Here is a 19722-nt window from a genome sequence, read left to right as displayed (position 1 = left end):
TTTTTTTGCCCCTATTCAGGTTGAGCCTTTATGACTCACGTAAGACATGTCTTATGAGACTTGTTTAGTGATTGCACTTTCTTCATCTCCTACTGCAGTGACAACAGGTTACAAACCTTTTGTACAAGACAGGGAATAAGAATTGTTACTGCGAAACAAGGTTCAAATAATTAGAAGTAAATTAACATCTCCTATGCCTTTCTTGTCTATGTATGAAAATAAGACTTTAAATGAGTATATTGCAGTTCTGATTTTGCAAATAGTGATGTAATGAGTGGAGAAGGTACGGTCACTGGTATACATTTGTTATGTAAAGTACATTTCTAACCTTCATTCATACTATTCATACATGCTCTGAAGTTACATTTAAAACCATTTCAAGTTTTCTCTTCACATTAATTGCATGTGAACGTTCTTCCCTTCTGTATTATTTTGTGAAGTTAGTTTTTGGGCGTGTTCGGTTCTGTACTTTTTTCACTATGATCCTTAAAGTCATTGCCAACTAATTTTATTTTAAATTGTTTAGAAACACATAGCTCATGGCCTGGTCCCTGCTGCCACCATAGCTCCTAAACCTGCAGTTCCCCGCACCCCTCCCCCTCGTAGCCCAAACCCTTCTCCAGAAAGGCTCAGGTAGGTTTTGAGTTGTTTCTTTTTTGTTTCATCAATTGCAGTAGCACACTAGGAATGCATGATGAGCAGAGCTGCTGTTGTAGTGTTTACATAAGCCTTCTCATAAATGAATATGTTTTTTAGGCAGAGCTGTTCTGAAGTACGATAAGCAATTAAGACAATTACCTTTCTATATAACTTATAAATCTGAGTTGATTAAAGACGAATGGACTTTTCAAGGTGAGGGCCATTTCTAAATTGGATGCTACAGTGCAGGACTGTAGCTGTGCTAGTACCATGAATGAAGAACCTTCTACTCCTTAGAAAAGCTAAGTTAAACATTACTAACCTGCCATTCTATTGCATTAAAAATCAACAACAAAACGGGGACTTAAAAACTTGTATGTAAAACCACTGTTAGGTTGAATTAGCAATGCAGGCGACTAGTACAAAGTGAAAATATGAATTTAGTTTCATTTGTAGTACCTTACAGTTTTTCTTCTTTGCGTTTAATTCACTTCTGGTTATTTTCTGTGTTCTTTCTGGTGTCCATATTATTCCTGGTCAATTCCAGTTCACTTCTTCTTTTTGACCTCCAGCTGCTGTCATTCCTGATACAGCCCTCATCATTCCTTTCCTTTGGTATTCATCTTCATCTTACTCCACTCTGCTCTGCAGCATCCCACTAGCAAGCACTTCCATCTACTTACACTTGCACTAGTTTGTAACACTTCAGCATTTATGCACAGCTTCACAGTCATCAGTAATGATATCAACAATTCTGTGTAGTTTCCTCCTGGGAAGTAGGAGACAAAATAGCAAAATATGGAACAGTTTCTCAACCTGCCTGCAGGTACTATTATTAGGACTGAAGTGCATGCTAAATACTGTAAATTTTTGGTGTGAATTTTGGAAATGTAATTCAGTGTATTAATTTCTTTTTCATGTATCTGATTTAGGAAAAACTTAATAGGTATTTATACTGTACTCTTAAATTCTTGCATTGTAAGAGCACACTGGGTTTTATGCATTACCTTGGAGTTAAGTGGTTTAAATCCAGTCCCTTAGCAATGTCGTGTTGTTTTTTAACTTTGAACTTCTGGCTTTTCTTAAATAGCGAAGACATTTTACATTGGAAGAGGAAATAAGGTGTGCAGCACAGAGATGACATCAATATTGCATTGTTTCTTTTTCTATTTTCTTCTAGATCTGCTTTAGCAGCAGCTATCCTTGCAACAACACTGACAGGGCGCACGGTTGCTATTCCTCAGCCTCGGCAGCGATCGCTTTCTGAAGGTGATTCCACCCACATAGAACAGGAGGGCTTTGAACCATATGCTACAGTCACAGAGCTCAGAATGGGGTAGTGTATGCTTTCTGTTTTGCTCTCTTAAATTAGAAATGAAATCTTCCAATGGAATAATTTTAACCAAGAGTTACTGAGAACTAATTCAAATCCTAAAACCAGTTTACTTCATAAATTAAGTCCAAAGCTGTTATTCTACTTCTCATAAAGTGATGTATACCATCCCTAGAGAGGGAGGTCTGGATTGTACAGTTACTGCACATAAAAACATATTATTTCTGCCAAATGCCTATCAGTTATACAGTTAATCACCGAATAATCATCTGAATTATATAAGGTAATTCCTTTGTGCTAAATTATTATTTCAGACTATTCTTGCTGTAGAATTAGCAGCCTTTGATCTCTAGTGTGGTATTTTCTTTAAACTAGAGAAGAAAACAGTTTTGGTGTTGTCTTTTAAAGGTTTTAAAGCATACGCATAGCTTAGGCTCCTTGTTTGCAGCTAAAGCTTACATATTTGTTTCTGCTGTTGGACTTGTGTACATTCTCTGACTGATGACTCTACTTTACTGGCATTTAGCAACACTGAAGCAGGCTTTGAACTGTTTTCTACTTACAGGCCTAACTGGAAACTTGATGGCAGTGACAGATCTCCTGCACAGTCACTGGAAATAACAGGCAGTTACTGTGAGGATGAGGACATGGAAACCTATCTTTCAGATGGTGGCAGAGAGGCAGAGTCCAGCTCTGACGGTAATGAGAAACAGGGGGAAAGCTTCAGCACCAGTGCGATTTATGCAGTTCCCTGTAAAAACAAAAAGGTAGTATTTTAAATCAGTTAATTCTTTTACTGTATTGTAATATATTAATATGAATATTAAATATTACTATAGCTTGTCATTCTCTTCTTACTATTTACTTATTTATTCCATTTTTATTTACATCTTTTCACAATCAATTTACTCTTAAACATGTTAAGTTTGTTTGTTGATCCTCACAGATTCCTTATTAGCACATTTTTCTTAATAGGAAATCACTGATATTATTGCTCTTACTTATAGATTTAATGGAAGTACATATTTTAATCTGGTGAAGTGTCCAATATTTTACTAAGAGCGTGATACTTAAGTACTTTTAGGCATAGTGAAAACTCAGTTATTGATTCAGAACTGTGCTAAGGAGCAGGACCCATTCAGAGAGAAGAACGTTCAGAATCAAACAGAAGACATGACCTTGTGTCTTAAAGACCAGTGGGTTTTTGTGTGTTTAAAGCACAGAAGCAGCTTAAGACTGCTGAAGTTGCATTTAAAGCTCAGTTTGCATCTTTGTCCAAAGTGCTACAAAAACTTACTCAGAAGTAACTGAGTACTACAGAAGGAATAAATTGCTATGTATGTGAAAGGAATTGGAAAACACACCTAAGTGAAGAGACAGTAATCAGGGAGAAGAGAGGGAAGAAGGGGTGTGTTGCATACTGGGATGTTGCTACGTAATCAACAAGGAAAACAGCTAAGACTGCTAAAAATTATTCATTAATTGTTCAAGTACTGTAATACCGTAAATGGCAGAGCTTTTTTAAAGAGTAAGTTTAGATACAGAATGGCCTGGATTGGAAAAAGCCCTAAAGTCCACCCAGTTCCAATTCCTTGCAGTGTCAGGGCTCCTCCCACCAGCTCAGGCTGCCCAGGGCCCCATCCAGCCTGGCCTTGAATGCATCCAGGGATGGGGCATCCACAGAGACTAGCTTCAGGGCAGGTAAGACTGCACTGGGCAAGGAATCTGAAACAAAAAAGGCCGACAAAATAGACAGATCATATGATCCAAGTTGTCCACCTCCTGCTAGTTGTGGAAAGGCTATATTTTATGTATAGTCCTGAAGCCAAACATCATGTCATTTCATTTATTATCTTAACATTCTGGAGTATAATTCTAAATGTAACTAAGACATTATTATAGTAAAGGTTTCATACACATATCAAGATGTACTGTCATGGGCTATTATAATAGTGTTATGATTTAGACAGGCTTGTCTTATTTATACACAGGAAGAGTTTCAACCATCTCCTAGTAATAATGCTGAGAAGAAAGAAACATCTCATGAAAGTCAGTTTCAGGTGTCGGTGGATGAGTCAAACATGCAATCTGAAGGTAAAGGTTTACTTTAAGGCAAGATGCCTTACCATTTAATATCACGGGAGAAAATAATTTTTGAACAACCTACATTTAACATGATAATGATATATTCCTTTAAAAAAAAAAAAAAGGTCAGAGAAATGTTAAGTAGCAGCCACTTCTAGTAGTTACAGAAAAATAAGAATTTGCATAGAGGGAAGACTGCTCTATATCCACTCTATAACTGAAACTCTTAAACATCTATTAACAATCAGCTTTAAAAACAAAACATCTAAATTGAGCAATGAGCTCTGTCTGGTCTACCACATCTCTGATATACATGCCAGAATCAAAGCATTTTATTCTCTGAATGCTACTGGAGTGCTATGGTACTCAAAGCTTTAATAGAAGAAAAAACCCCAGAAGTTAGAAGGGTTAATTAGGTAAAAAGAAAATATCTTTAGTCAGTCATTTTTCTTGGACTAAGAAAATGACATGTCTAAAAATCAGCTGTAAGAACACTTTTCTGAAAACATAATTTCGTTTCTTCCATGATTATATTTATACAGTGTGAGTGGTAAAGTAAGGTATCACATCAGTATTTTAATAAACCACTAAGGGGATTTTAGAAGGACTTTCTTGTGCTTATTTGCAGTACATAATGTGTACTTAAGTATCCATACGCACCCTTAGAATTTACAGGCTTACCAATACTTTCATTCTTAATTAACCCACAGATCTGCTTTTCTTTTTTTCTTTAACAGAGAACAAACGGCTTGGCTTGAATTCAAAGGTAAGACTTATAAGAAGGTTTATTTGTGACGCACTATGGAAAATATTGTGCTCTGGTGTTATAAAGAGCTGCCAGTTTACATCTGTCTTTTATGACTATCCTAGAGTCTCTCATACGAACTAAAAAGAGGGAGCAACATTCAGACTGTTAGGACACGAAACCTGGTTTATTTTTAAAGCCATTATGAAATGGTTTTCAGAACTGTACATCTTTGACAACGAGAGGAAATACTATTTCAGGTGTTTAGGAATGATCAGTAACAGTGGTAAGTAACAAGATGGCAAGACAGATAAATGACAAATGCAGCAGTGAGTCCAACCTTCAACTTTATTGATATCAAAGAACTGTTTCAAAAGTTCTGTTTCTTAAGTTCTCTAGCACTGATGCTGTTCAATGTGTTTCAGATATGATAACTTAGAGCAAACTGTCTCTTTTTTCTTATTTCCATGGTAGGAAGAAAAATCATTAGCTGAAAGTCTGATCCGGGAGAAGCCTCCACCATCCCCAGGTACTTCTGATTTTTCTGTGACATTACTGCAAATCTTCACTTTAAAGAATGCATGTTTATAAAAATACATTTTCCAGCTTATACTCAGTAAGCCTAATTCAAGAAAAAATATATTTCTCCTGTACAGATTAAAAAAAAATGCTGAGTGTTGTGATATGTATTAAAACAATAGTTCTAGGCTTTTTATGTTGGGCATTTAATTTGTTTTTATTTTCCAATCTAAGTGATGTTTTTAAATATGAAGTGGTAAGCAACGTAATGAAATGAAAGTTATACTGGACTTCTCTAGTCCCCTAAGTTTCATCTGTGTTAAAGGCTGTCACCATTACTAAGCATCTCACTGCAACTGAACTGGTTGACATGAGGTGTGTGGTCTATCTTCAGCTGCTGTCTTAAATGTACGTTATTGCATCTGTGCAACAAATTCAGGCACAGCACTTCTAAGCTTGTCACATGGATAAATGGATAAGGTATCTGCCTAACAGGAGTTCATGGGTCTTTATATCTTTCCATGTAGCCTAAGTATTTCAGACCTTCTCACAAGAAGTAGTGTGACTAAGCAAATGAAGCTGCTATGTCAGTAACAGAGCTCTGTATATCAAAATGAGTTACTTGGTTTCATGTGTATATTTCTATACTAAGGAACTGTGGCTATATTAAGTTATATTCACACAGTATGCTGTTAGATTATGCTGTCTCTTAAAGTCTGTCATTAATGGTGAAATTGCAGCTTTTATTTGAATAGATAAGCTGTTTAGTCCATATGGCAGGAAAGAAAAAATGAAGTAGATCCCTTATTGCTAATGCAACAATGTATCTGTATTCCTGCAGACAATCTGAAGTTTTACTTTTTGAGGACTGTGAAGTAGCTTCTGTGCCTATCAGAACACTGAAACTTGTTCAGAGGGAACAAGAGCAAAGCTTTAATTACATATTTGATTAAAACAAAAAAGGGGCACAAGAAGATCAACTAAGCTATGCAGACATGGACACTTTGCTTCCTGCAGTGCCTATTTCTGTCTCACCTCTCTGATTACCTGTGCTAGGGAGAGGAAAATACACATGCATTTTCCTTGTGCCTTATGGAAAGTTGTTTGGTTTTTTTCCCAGTGCCTCAGAGGAAATGTGAACTTGGAGCCACTGCTCTGTATAGCTCTTCCCACACACATCTTTTACATACTTTCTTACCTTAATATTCTGGAAGCCATCTGTTGATTTATGTATCTTATGTAGTACCACTCATGTCAATAATAGAAAAAAAATGGATTATAACTTGCTGAACTTTGCTGTACTGAAGTCTGACTATAATTCAAATATATTGAACGTTGGCATCTACAGATGTCTCTATTCGTGCAAGGCAAGCACGGGAAAATATGACTAGAGAAAAGCTCAGAGAGCTACAACAAGAAAACTGGTCTTTGAACAAGGCATATCAGGCTGTGGGCCAACAACTCGACGGAATAAAACAGCAAATGGAAGAACAGCAACTAAAACTGAAGAGACTAGAAGCAGAAAACGGAAAACTTAAAGAAGCTGCAAAGACGACACATAATGAAGGTGGGAGACATACTGCTAGTGGTTTGATTTTTCTAATTTCTTATAACCCATTATTGAGGCAGCAGGTTTTTGTGTTACTAATTTGAGCAAGTAGTTCTGCAGAAGAATTTTTTGTGCAGTATTTTTTGTATTAATTTTGTCAAGGAATAACTAGAGGCTCATGAGAAAGAATGTTATTCCATGTTCCTTGTGTTAGTAGTTTTTCATAGGCTTACTCCCTAACACTTTTGAGAGATGTTCTCTTGTCATTCTGGCTTATTTTTTCCTTAAAATTAACAAATCAATGTTAACATTTCTTGAAATTTGATTGAAATGGGTAGGGTATTTGTTTTAATAGGAGAGACTACAGAATTACTTTCTCTGAGACAACAAGCACAAGAACTTGTAGATGAAAATGATGCTTTGAAATTGACAGTCCATCGTTTGAATGTAGAGTTAAGTCGCTATCAAACTAAATTCAGGCCACTGACCCGAGAAGAGGTAAGAATGTTAGTTATAACAGCAGTCTGTATGGAGATGTCCAATTGTGCTTTAATTTACCTTTGAGTTTTTGGGGGTAAATTCAGATAAAATAACATCAGTCTACACATGGCATAGGCTTCCTTCTGAAATTTAGAATAAGCACTTACCTTTAAATCTAACTTTAAAAAGTTGGCCTATGTTAGTAAGCTGCTGAAGTTTCAGTTTTGCTGACTGTATGCATTACATGTGCAACACACATAATTAGAAACATCAGCTTGTCTGGGGATAATAGTCATATACTTTTGCAGTGTCTGATGTTGGTGCTTTAAAAAGCAAGAAATAACTTAAGTTTCTTTTTAAATATCTTTTTTAGCACCTAAAACTAAATAGTTTACCCACTAAAGGACCACCACCCCCATGGCTGGTAAGTAGTATATTTTTGCTTATCTGCTCATTCCTTTTCAAGTAAAGCAGTAGAATTTCTTTACTGGAATCAAAATACTCAAACTCTCAGGATATTACTTAGTTCAACAGCATCACTGTCACATAATGGTAGAATTTGATGAACATTTGTTTCATGAAGACAGATGCAATGGAAAAAATTTGCAGTGAATATGTGCATCTCTGGGTGAACTAATGATAAGCTACAAATTGCATACAGTTCCCAAATTTGCACTCATGAAAGCAATTCAAGAACAGCTACTGTGAGAATTGTAAATACCATCCTCACTGAGTACTGTCTGATATTACTTTGCTTCAAGGTCTATTGCTTAATTATTAGTCTGAATTGTTATTCTTCTGCAGAGATTATTTTAAGTAATACTAGAAATACCGTATTGTAGAGATTGTGATGATAGAAATTATCACAGGCCCACTAGTAGAAAGTGGTAGGCAAATAATCCATGAAATGCTTTATTTCATTGATACCCATAAAATTAAACCATACCTCCTCAGTCAGAATGACAAAGAACTGGTGTTGGGCAGTGCTCTAGGTGGCTGCCTGAGCAAAGATGTTGCTCAAGGTGACCTCCAGAGGTCACTCCCAGCTTCACCAATTCTGTGATATGCAGCATATGAAGATGAATTTTCCAAGTTGAAATGATTAGATTATAAATAGCTGACTAATTCTTCTTTATGGACAGTATTTTTTTTTTTAGTATGCACTCCTATGATAAAAAAAACTTGGTTTCTAGATTGAATTGCAGTGCACTAAGAACAAAGCACTGTGAAAGAAATGGTATTTTGACTTTGTGCAAGTTTATTTAAATTACTTTCCTGTAATTTAAGGAGCTCCTGAACTATTTACTCCACCTTCAATTATACACAGAACTAATGGCACCTGAAAGCCCTTAGTAGTTTTTAAAACTAGCAGTGAAAAAGCTAGTAGGATGAGAAATTAAAACTACTGATGAGATTACAGTTTCTATCTGATTTATGAGATTTTTTAAAACTTTTTTTTCTTAAGCTGGATATGAAGTATTTGTCTCCTCTTCTGTTGGCATATGAAGACAGAATAAAAGAAAAGGAAGATTTAAATTTTGCACATGAGGCAAGTTGTCAAAGAAAAAATACTTCTAAAATAAAGCAGAAACATCTACTTATATTTTTCAGGGATTTGTCAAAGCTGTTTTCTGCCTAAAATTACAAATGACCTTTTCTTTAGCAGACATAGTTGTTTTTCTGTCTTAAAATGCTTGGTTTGTTGTTTTTTGTCAGTTGTTCAGATACAGAATGTGGCACAATATTGCATTGTATGGGAATTGTAATTTCTGAGTAAACCATAAAAAGTCAGCCAGTAGAAGAATTTATTGCTGCCATTCATAATGGGGATGCCAGTGCCCTATATTAGCTGGGCTTTGGATTTAGTGGAAGTACTATATTTATTTCAAGTTATTTAAGGATTGGGTACTGCCTGTTTTTGCTCTTTATAAATGTATTTTATCACCAAGCCTTTAAATTAAAAAATTGTTTCTTGAGAATCTTTTTTCAAACAGTGATCAAAAGGCAAAGAAAGATTACCAAGGCATTCATCTTTTCTCATTTAAATTATATATAACCAAGTCCAAGGAACTACATGAGCTTCAGAGCAGAACTGTTATTCAGAATAATTTATTTCCTTCAAAAACTGAAGCCAGAGAATGAGCCATATTTCATACTGAAATGTATGCTATTATCTAGTAGATTCCAGAATTCATGGAACGTTCATGCTCTTGAATCTATGTTTTTATTTTAATTTGCTTAATTCAAATGACAATTGACAAAAATCTCAATTCAGATATGCATGAGTTCAAGATGAGTGACTAGTCAGATAACGTTAACATGGGAATTATGAAGGCACTCAGACATGCATATTTTGTTGATGTAAAAATTAAACCAAAATATTTACTTCTAAATATTTTAATTTGAAATCCTTTACCTTCCAGGAGGATATGAAGAATTTTAAAGTACAAGTTGAAGAGCTGGTGAAGGAAAATGAAGACCTGCATGAGCAATTAAATAAAAATAACTTAATTACCACTACAGAATGGCAAGTTATATTATGAGAAATAAATGAAAAATTAGTAATCGTTTTGCTTGATCCATGCAAATGCACAAGATTACAGATCTTAAGACTGGCAGGAGACTGGATCCGATACAGAGGTCTCTTCCAGCCTAAACCACTCTTTTACTATAATTTACACATACCTATCTTTCCTTCCTTTTACAGTGAATTTTATTTAGTTTGTAAAAAAAATTACTTCAAATAATTTACATTTTCAAAGACATTTTATGCCTCCAGTGAGCTTACCTTACATTTTGAGATTGCTTTTGATGAAGGTTTTTCATTTGTTATTGAAGGGCACTCAAATGTAATTTTTAAGTTTATACTGTTGGAAGTCGGTTGTTTTCTCTTTTGGACATAAACTACAGTCATTTTATAAACTGCCTGTTATTGCAGGCACCAGCTACAAACTCAGGCCAGGCTTGTCTTGGAAGAAAACAGGTTGTTGATGGAGCAACTTGAAATTCAACAAGCTAAAGCAAAAGATAATCATAGACAACATGTTCAAGAAGGTATGTGCTTGAGCTCTCTCCATAGACAGTACTGCAGTTTTTGTGATTATTTTTTTTATTTCCTCAGCTTGATAAGATGCTTATAAAACACTACTATGAAGATAGGCTGTGGCTGTTAGCTGATAGGAAAAGGGAATGCCACTATCACTTACTGATTACTATACAGGACAGTCTGCTTTGACTTCCTTCTTCTGAAAAAGTGACCAGAACTAGAAAAAAAAAAGAATCAGTAAAGTGTATTTCAAAAGCACTTAAAACTTTACAGGCTTTCATGTTCAATTTAGAATCTGTGGGCTTTATCGGTTCATTTCTCTACTTTCTAAACCAATGTTTATTACTGATAAAATATAGTTGATTATATCACAGGTAGCAGCATGTGATTTTACTTTCATAGTTTGGTATTGCTTAGATTTATATGTATATGTCAAGTAGTAATCAGTTTGGTTACTTATTGTTTTATCAGAGGCTTGTATTTAGTTGAATAATTATGCTCTGTATCAACCAATTCCTCTCGATAATTTTTGATAATAGACTTCCGAGTGAGTATTGAGAAAAAAAGTCTGGCATGTTACAGTTTAAAATCCTAGTACTGAAAGCAAGATTTCTTAGTGATGATTAAGACTGAAGGTATTAATTCTGTGAATCTTAATTCACAGATTAGGATGTCCTGAAAAACATCTAATTCAGTTTTGTTAGTATAAAGCTTATGATGAGAATCATTTTATTAAATGAATCTATATAGCCAATTTTCAGTTCTGAAATTCTCTGCTTATCTGACACACAGTTCCAGAAATAGTTTCCTTTCTGCTTTCAAAGTTTAACTTTCCTCCTATTTATAGTTACCAACCTCACTGTGGAAAAATTTGGCACATCTCCTAGACAAATTAGGACAGAAAAAAAACAAACTGTTAAAACATAAAAAACCAGACAAATCCACTGTTAGATAATGCTATAAAGAACAATGAATTAATGTATTATTGGTTTGAGTTTTAAGTGATTGAATTCTGCTGTACCCAGTTGTGCTTTTTTCCTTCCAAAAGCTTCAAAATTGACCAAACAGATAATAATTTTAGAAGAGAAGAAACAGAGTCAAGAAGGACAGATCAGAGACTACCAGAAGCAGTTGAAAGCTCTACATACTACTTGTGAAGAGCTCAAAGCCAAACTGGATAGCAGAATAGCAGCAGAGGAGCATTTTGCTTTGGTGAATGACTTAAAAAGGTATGAGTTTGCATTTGGTGCAAAAGAAACAATTCTACAGAACATTCACATGAGCAAATCCTCATATGCATGCATCGTTTTGTAGATAGAAATATGCTGGTAATTTTCTGTATTTTGGTAGTTATCTTCACACATAAAGAAATGTCAGTATTTTCAAAATACTGTCTTGCTTTTTATAGATGATTAAAATTATAAAAGTAAATCTCAACCCTAAAGGTATGAAAATGATAAAACAAAAGGTCTGTCACAGGTATTTTGGGAAGTAGTGCTTTTCTGAAGACATTCTGTAAATTTGTTTCCTTTCACCTGAGGATAGTAATTTCATTGTTTCTTGGTACAATCCCTTTCCTAGATGTTCTGCCTAACAGTTTCTTCGAAAAAAATAGGCAGGAAGTGGATTTTGCACTATATGTTTTGTAATTTATAATTATTTCAAATGCAGCCAGAATGAATTATTTTTATTAATTTTGCTTGTGTTATGCTTCATTCACAAACTGGTACGTCATCAGATTGTAAAACTGTTCTTTAGCACCACTGAACACCAAACATTACTAATGTACCTTTTTCATACCTTCAGCATGATAATCTTACCATAATTTGACTTTATACTGAAGTAGGTGTACACAGGAATCCTGTTCTACATGGTTGTTTTTGCAGCCATTTACAGCAGGAGCAGGAGAAAAAGCGCTCTGAAGTGGAAGATCTCATGGGAAAGATTGCATCACTGCAAGCTCAAAACAAGAAACTACTTTTACAAAAAAACAACTTCCTGGCTGATAAGACAACCCTGGAAGCTGAGATGGAAATGACACAGAAAACAAACAGGTTTCTCTTTTTTTCATTTTGTATTACATTTTCATTTTCTCAATACTTAAATTTCTAAAAATACCACAGCAGTAGTACCTGTAAAAATATTGTCTCACACCCCTGTGTCTCTTTTCTGATTATCGAGCAACTATATCTCCAAAAAACAAACAAACATCCTCACCACACTTAATTTGGTTTGGTTGTTAAATAACTTTTCTGAACTTTTTACATTTTCACATACATTTGTCTTTACATGCAAATCAAGAATGACTCTTCAGTGGTGGTAGTTAGCTGTAGTGATTAATCACATGTGCATATCCTGAAAAGCAGGATATTCCAGTAACTGTAGACTTTCACATGTACCCCAGTGGTTCAGAGGGAGAACAGGCTTTTGAAAAGTAACAATAATACTATTGTTACATTTTTTTATGAGCTTGTAGCCATTGCAGAAATTGTTCTTGTGAAAAATTGTTACAGTTGCTGTTCACACAGCATATTACAAATACAAAGGTAGGGCAGTGATACTTTCACCACTCAAAACATTTCAAGACAGCACCTCTTTAGTAGTGCATCAGATTGGTTTTGAGACTTGTGCAAGTTGACCCGCGCTTTAGATGCAAGTTCTCTTAATGCCATTATTAATTCCTAATCTTTAGATTCTCCTGTTCATTTTATAGGCGATTAAAGAAGAAAATAGGTCTTTTGAAACAGCAGTTGGAGGAAGCAATCGAAAAAGAAGTTGCAGCACATCACTATCTGACAAACCTTATCGGTTTGGTGGAAAAAATAGCGCAGGAACGCGATCATCTTGTTTTCTTGGTAATTACCTTTCATTAATTTTTGATGTTTCGGTTACCATCATATTGCACAATTCTTAATATTGAGTTACTGAAAATAGATAATTTCAGTTGATTGATTTAGCTACATAGATGTATATAGGAAATAGGATAGAAACAACAAATATTATTTTATAGAAGGGCAGCTAGAACTAGAACCCTAGTTTCTGGGGGTAACTAAGCCTTAATTCACAGCAGCATTAGAGCCTGTAATAGTGCCCATTATTTAATCTGATTTTACATACTGTCTTCAAATGCTGAAATGCCATATATTGAAGAACAGCATGAAACCATAAATACTTTGTATGCATTTATGATTCAGATGGTCCTTAGTGATATGTATGGACCTTCTACTTTGGATGCAAATACACATTAATGCTTCTTTTTAGTGAGCAGTTATTTTGACAAACTTGTGGAGAGTTTTGGAACAACTTCTATTTAGTTTATTTGCTTGGCTTGCCTATTAGCTGGCATTTTATTACAGATGCATTTTTTTATTTACAAGATTTCAGGGATGGTCCACACTGAGTGAAAAAACATCTGCCTAACATCTAACTTAAATCTTCTTTTCGTTTAAAGCCATTCCTCCTTGTCCTATTACTATTAAACTGTGTAAAAAGTTGATCACCCTCTTGTGGTTAAGCTTCTTTCATGTATTGATTCTTTGTTCTTAACACTCAAAACAGAATAGCTTTGTCTTCCTCAACCTATGTATTTTGTTTGCCTTAAGTAATGGTTATATTTCATTATATCTATACAATGTTTGCAGGCCAAGTGCTTGGAAAACGAGAACCATGGAGTTCTAAACAAAATAGTAGAAGGCAGTCTACGCTTAGGAAGGTTGGAAGAAAAAGTGAAGGTAAACAATTTCTAACCTGAACATTCTGTAGAACTATTTTTATAATAAGTCAGTAGCAACTCTGTGTCAGTGTTGTTATGGAAGATGCTGATTTTGAGTTTTTAAAAAATGAAATCACAGTCATCTTTCATCAGAAGTTCTTACATTGTACTTGAATACTGCATGTGCAGCTAGGTCACTGAATGAACACCATTAACAAGTCTGACTATGGAGCAGAACATTTAATGCTATCTCCTTTTCCCTTTGTAATCAGAAAAGATGCAGCTGAAGTGTACAGGTTTTGCATTTCTTTTTCTAAATAATCATATACAACATGAACTATCCTGCAATGACGCTTTTTTTTTTTAAGTAGGTCGCCATGGTTTTTTGTTTATTTTTAAACAGTGGGTAATTCATAAAAATGGTTTTATTCAACAGTTGTTTTAAATAAACTCCAAATATCTATTCTATTCACAGTTACCAAGATGGTGGTCTAAAACTGTTTTAGTGAACTGTTTTTTTGAACTGTTACTTCAGGAAGAGAACAGAAGATCTGTACTATAATATAAATGGCTCCCACACGACTCAGTATGCAAAGCATAACAGAATTAGACAGCCAAGAATGTACCTTCTCAGAACTTCTTTACGGGATGTAGGCTATGTCCCCTTCAGTACCAGCTGCTACATCCAACATCGGTGCTCATCTTCACTGCTTGCTGTATATCTGTGATGCTGTGATCTCAGGCAGCCTACCCTTTAAAAACTAGAGAAGACGTCACCACTTCCAGCTGTGTTATCCCCCTCTTCCTACAAATTGTTATCTCCATACACTACTGCCTGCTTTACTTGAGAGAAAATTAATAGACAGTTCTGAACAATTCAGGAGCTTGCTCTGAAGGTTCTGTGAGTGCCTGCAGTTGCAGACGTCCGCATGCCGAGCACCACTTGGTCTGGCTCCCTCAAAATGAGCTTGGGTCCAGCTTGGACCTTTTTAGCCATCCTGCTGAAGTTCTGCTGAGGCAGCTTATGGATTTCAAATCAACTTAGTTATAAGCAATTCTAGAACAATGTATCGTGTTTTAATCACTAGGCCAAAAAGTAGTGCATTTTTGCCTTTTGCACATATGGCACAAATTCAATTGGCCAATAAAAACAGGCAAGTAAAGCTGACAAATGCAGCCTATAGATTACTTATCAGACACAGCTTTGAACCATCTCAAGCAAAATAAATCTGAAAGAACAGATTTACCTTTATCCACACATTGTATTTAGAGTGCAATCATATCATCTTGTGGTTTGTAGATTTATCTTGGGAATCTCATAAGTTAAATATTCTTCTCCACATAAGGTATACTCAAGACTTTTTTGCTCTGATTCAGATGAAGATGAAATCTTAGTGCCTAAAGCCTATGATAAAACTTCATATTAAGACGACATAGATAGGAACATTTTCAAGGCTTCACAAAATATCCTTTTACTGAAGGAGGTGCTTCTACCCCAAAAATCTGGTCTTAGAGACAATGTCAAACGTTACATTCTGTAGATATACTACCACTTTAAAGCACTATGGTTGCAAACACAAGAAAAAAAGCTGATATTGGCAAACATTTCTTTTTATCAAGAGAAAAGTAACATAGAAATATGTAACAACACATGACACGCTGTATTTTTCAGTTCCTCATAGAGGTATGCAACTGATTGGAAAAGTTATTTCAAAAAGCAAAATCACGTTACAGAAAAAGTATTTGTCTTTATTTTGAGATTAGACCCATATATTTGGTTATTACTGCTAATCTGCATAAAATGACTTGTGCCCTCAATAAACCAAACAAACTACTATGTGAAACAGCAATATTATTTTAAATCATTAAGGCACTCTGTCCTACCTCCTGGTATTACGATTAGAGAACAAAAAACACACTTTTTCATAGAATACATTGATAAATATAATTGCTGGACAAGTGGTAAGAGCCACATAGCTTTCAGCAGCCTGATCTAGTGGCAGAGGGGGTGTAACTAAATGATCTTTAAGGTTCCTTCCAACCCAAACCATTCTATAATTTTGAGTTCTGTGAAGTATAGCTCTGCACAAGTGTGTTTTTTTGCATCTGATTCTTTTCACTCCGAATCATAGAATCACAAGATTGGAAAGGATTTACAAGATCATCTGGTCTAACTATCCTCTTCCTACCACTGCTACCACAAGCCAGTAACCGTATCTCGTAGCTCCTCATCCAGACACCTCTTGAACACTGCCAGGGACAGCAATTCCACCACCTCCCTGGACAGGCCATTCCAGTGCCTGACCATTCTCTGAGAGAAGCAGCTTTTCTATACTGTATGGTATTTAGAGGACACACTGGTTTTATATGCATAACGAAGTGCAAGCGTAATACCATAACAAATAGGTTAAAAAAAAAACAAAAAATATAATGCAACACACCTGATGGATTTAAGAAAAGCATCACTGATGAAAAGATTAAACTGCGAATGAATCTCTCACAACTTCCTTTGGTTGGTAGTAAATTGCTCTTATTTCTCATAATGTTTTTCCTATTAATTCTACAGCTCTATAAAAAGAAAGCAGCTGGGAAGCTTGGAGATATCAGTCTCAAATTGACTGAGCAGGAGAAAGATTTTGCTGGGAAGACTGCTCAGTACCAGCAAGAAATGAAGCACCTCCAGCGTCTGCTGCAAGACAAGCAGGAAACCCTTGATGAAGTGCTGCAGCAAAAAAAGTAAGTCAGAGGCAGAAACAATCCAAATAGATCTGACAGGGAAGAGGGGTGGGACCAGTCAACTGCACACAGCAAGCTTGTTTTCCATCAGATCCCCATATGGTATATTATTTTTCTCAGTCTTATTTAACCATATTGAAAATGCTGAAATGCTCTCAATTCTATCCTTCCCAGCTGCAGTACTTTTTGAAGGAGGAATTTATTTTTTTAAATATCAAGAAAGAATCTATATATATGAAAAATAGCAATCTGAGCCTAGTTTCTGATGAGTTAGGGGTCTACGAATCATCAAGACGTGTTAATTATTTAACAGCATCTTCTACTAAAGGCTGAACACTTACCCATTCCCCCTCCACAACAGCTTTCACACTGGCAGAAAAATCAATCTAATGAGTACACATGTCAGGTTTCTTTTTGAATCTACCTCACTGTTTTGTTAACAAGTGAGGGATTTGCCACATGCAGAATGAAAAGAAAAATAACTTTAACTATGAACAGCAGTCAAGCTTCACTATAAAATACTTTACTTTTTTCTTAAAGCAAAAAATACAGAAACAAAAACCTACTGTTGTGCAACTACAGTTGTGTTATAACTGCTGCTTCTTAGATGCTTACCTGAAGAAAAAGCTTAACTGTCAAAGCTGTGGATTACACCCCGCTGAAGTCTTACTTATGACTGTAGTACACTGTGTGCAAAGTCAGGACCATCCACAATATGTTTCTTTGACAATGACATGCTTTGACAGCTTATTCCAAAGTGAAATTAGCAAGCACTTTCAGATTCTGCATGTCAGATTTGTTCAGAAGTTAATCTTCCAAGAAAAGTTCAGACACGCCACTCCCTCTCTAAATGTATCTGTTTCCATACATCACCACCACACAAACCCAGAAGTTGACACCATTTCTGTTTGGCCTCCACAGAGAGGCATTAGCTGAGCACAGAGCCTGAACTGACCTGTTGCTTGATCAGACTTGTTTAGCTGGTAGACAAGATACAGAAATCATATCTGTCAGAAAAGGGGTGCATGTGTTACAGAAACATACCTGCTAGAGGAAGCAGAAATGCAGTCACAACAGCCTGATTCAAAGGCAGTCACAGTCTCACAAATGTTGTTCTTTGTGTTGAATTAACCTCAGTCCTCTCTGATGTTACATTTACTAGGATTTTAAAAGCAAAATAGGACTTAATTTCAAATCAGAACATTTCAAACATCTAAATACATGCATTGTATAATTTGCTTATGTGCATACCATAATTCCTTGCGGCTGAAAAGTGGTTTTAAGATTAAGATTTATATTCATTTTTCTTCCTAGAAAAGTAGAAGGTGAACTTGAAGTCATTTGGGAATCCACATCCAAAGAAAACAGGAGAATGAGAGAACTCTTACGTAAATCTTTGGGAAATAACAATATGTGGAATACTGTTACAGGTAATGAGTCATACTTGGATGAAATCTCTCAGAAGGATCTTCTTTATGGACATGATTTTAGCTATTGCGATGTGAAACAATCACCTACTAAAAATGAAGCTCAACAACAATCCTAGCAATAAGAATAAAGATAGCTTATGCATTTTTATCACTAAAAACAGGACTATTACAGGAAGAACTCTGTGCCTGAATTTGACACCACCGAACAATAGAACAGTTACCATCTTCAAAATTAATTTATTTTTAGAATATTAATATGACAACAGCATATTCTCTAGCTATAGTAATTATGAATATAAATCTACACTTTTATTTTTTTATTTTTTGAAGAAAAAGCTGTTCCTTACTCAGGCAAAATGTGGTGCAATTCCAAATTAAACAACTATCCAGTTAAAGAGAAAAAAAACAAAGCTGCTGGTAAGCTTAGAGTTGTAACACAGGCAAAGCACGTTCCTGGCTTCAGATTAACTAAACAGCAAAAAAGAAAGCCTCTATGTGGTAAATGTCTCTCATTATACATCTTAATTAAAAGGCCTAATTTCAGGCAATTCTTTCAGAATATCACCGAATAAACTATAGATGAAATAGAACCAAAACTGAAGAAAAAAACCAAACAATTTTGGTGTCTGTTCTCTGATCTTAACATCCTGATTTGCAAGGATGTTCTTATATTGGATTGCCTGCCAAAGATCTTGTTCTTTCAAGGACAGAAATACTTAACTGCAGAGCAGATAGGGACACAAACAGCTTTATGGTGCGTGAAAGCACAGCTGTCCACAAAGCAGAATTATAAGAATCTATCCATCAGCACATTTCCTCCCAGTTTTACCAAGGTTGATGAGATGCTGACAGAAGATGCAGTCCTCCTCCTGACTGAGCGGTCTGAGTCCTACTTCGGATTCAGCTGCTTCACAGGAACTCACTCTGACTTCTTCCAAAGCATTTTCTGTAGCAGAGCCAGTCCTTAAATTAGAATCAAGTGTATTCATCTTCATTTTCCTAATAATTGCTTTTTCACAATACTGCACATCAATATGAAAGTATTTCAGTACTAAGTCTCATTATATATTACTTAAATTTAGGAATTCATACATATTTTTTGGGATCAGCTTTTTGTTTGTTGCTTCATATCCATAATAAAATCCCAAATGGAACCTGAAAATTTTAACACTGTACTGAAATCTGTAACTATAGAGGCTGTATAAAACTAGAAATGTTTAATCATCACATTGACTTTGATAAAGGTAACAAAACACAAAAAAATTTAAATACTGAAAAGAATACATACTGTTGCTGTAAGGGACCAGAAAATTTCCTGCTTTCTTGAGACATTTTCTTTCATAATAAAGTAAAACCATGAGGAATCGGTACTGGGAATTTATCACTATTTAAAAAAAAAAAAATCTTCAGAAGTTAGAAGAATTTTTAATTTGTAAAACACGCTGCTC

At 35.2% G+C, this 19722-nt stretch overlaps 1 protein-coding gene across 1 annotated transcript; it reads left to right on the top strand.

The window, feature by feature from the left end:
* The first annotated feature begins 30 nt into the window (after window positions 1–30).
* CEP89 (centrosomal protein 89) lies at window positions 31–19706 on the top strand. Its single transcript, XM_019619668.2, has 19 exons — window positions 31–39; window positions 527–633; window positions 1820–1975; window positions 2538–2739; window positions 3964–4066; window positions 4795–4823; window positions 5277–5331; window positions 6670–6888; window positions 7226–7368; window positions 7724–7774; window positions 8816–8899; window positions 9774–9877; window positions 10289–10404; window positions 11445–11625; window positions 12283–12450; window positions 13110–13251; window positions 14038–14127; window positions 16675–16844; window positions 18159–19706. Exons 1-19 carry the CDS (start codon window positions 31–33, stop codon window positions 18388–18390), a joined length of 2361 nt encoding a protein of 786 aa, XP_019475213.1. The 3' UTR covers window positions 18391–19706.
* Window positions 19707–19722: the final 16 nt, after the last annotated feature.

The sequence above is a fragment of the Meleagris gallopavo genome, chromosome 13, assembly GCF_000146605.3.
Source record: "Meleagris gallopavo isolate NT-WF06-2002-E0010 breed Aviagen turkey brand Nicholas breeding stock chromosome 13, Turkey_5.1, whole genome shotgun sequence".
Lineage (NCBI taxonomy): Eukaryota > Metazoa > Chordata > Aves > Galliformes > Phasianidae > Meleagris > Meleagris gallopavo.
This window is presented reverse-complemented; position numbering and strand designations above follow the sequence as displayed.

Excerpts from the sequence above, each read along its gene's own strand:
- CEP89 (XM_019619668.2), top strand. Across the intron at positions 12,451-13,109 it reads ATGACACAGAAAACAAACAG|GCGATTAAAGAAGAAAATAG; the intron begins GTTTCTCTTTTT and ends TTCATTTTATAG. Across the intron at positions 14,128-16,674 it reads GGTTGGAAGAAAAAGTGAAG|CTCTATAAAAAGAAAGCAGC; the intron begins GTAAACAATTTC and ends TTAATTCTACAG.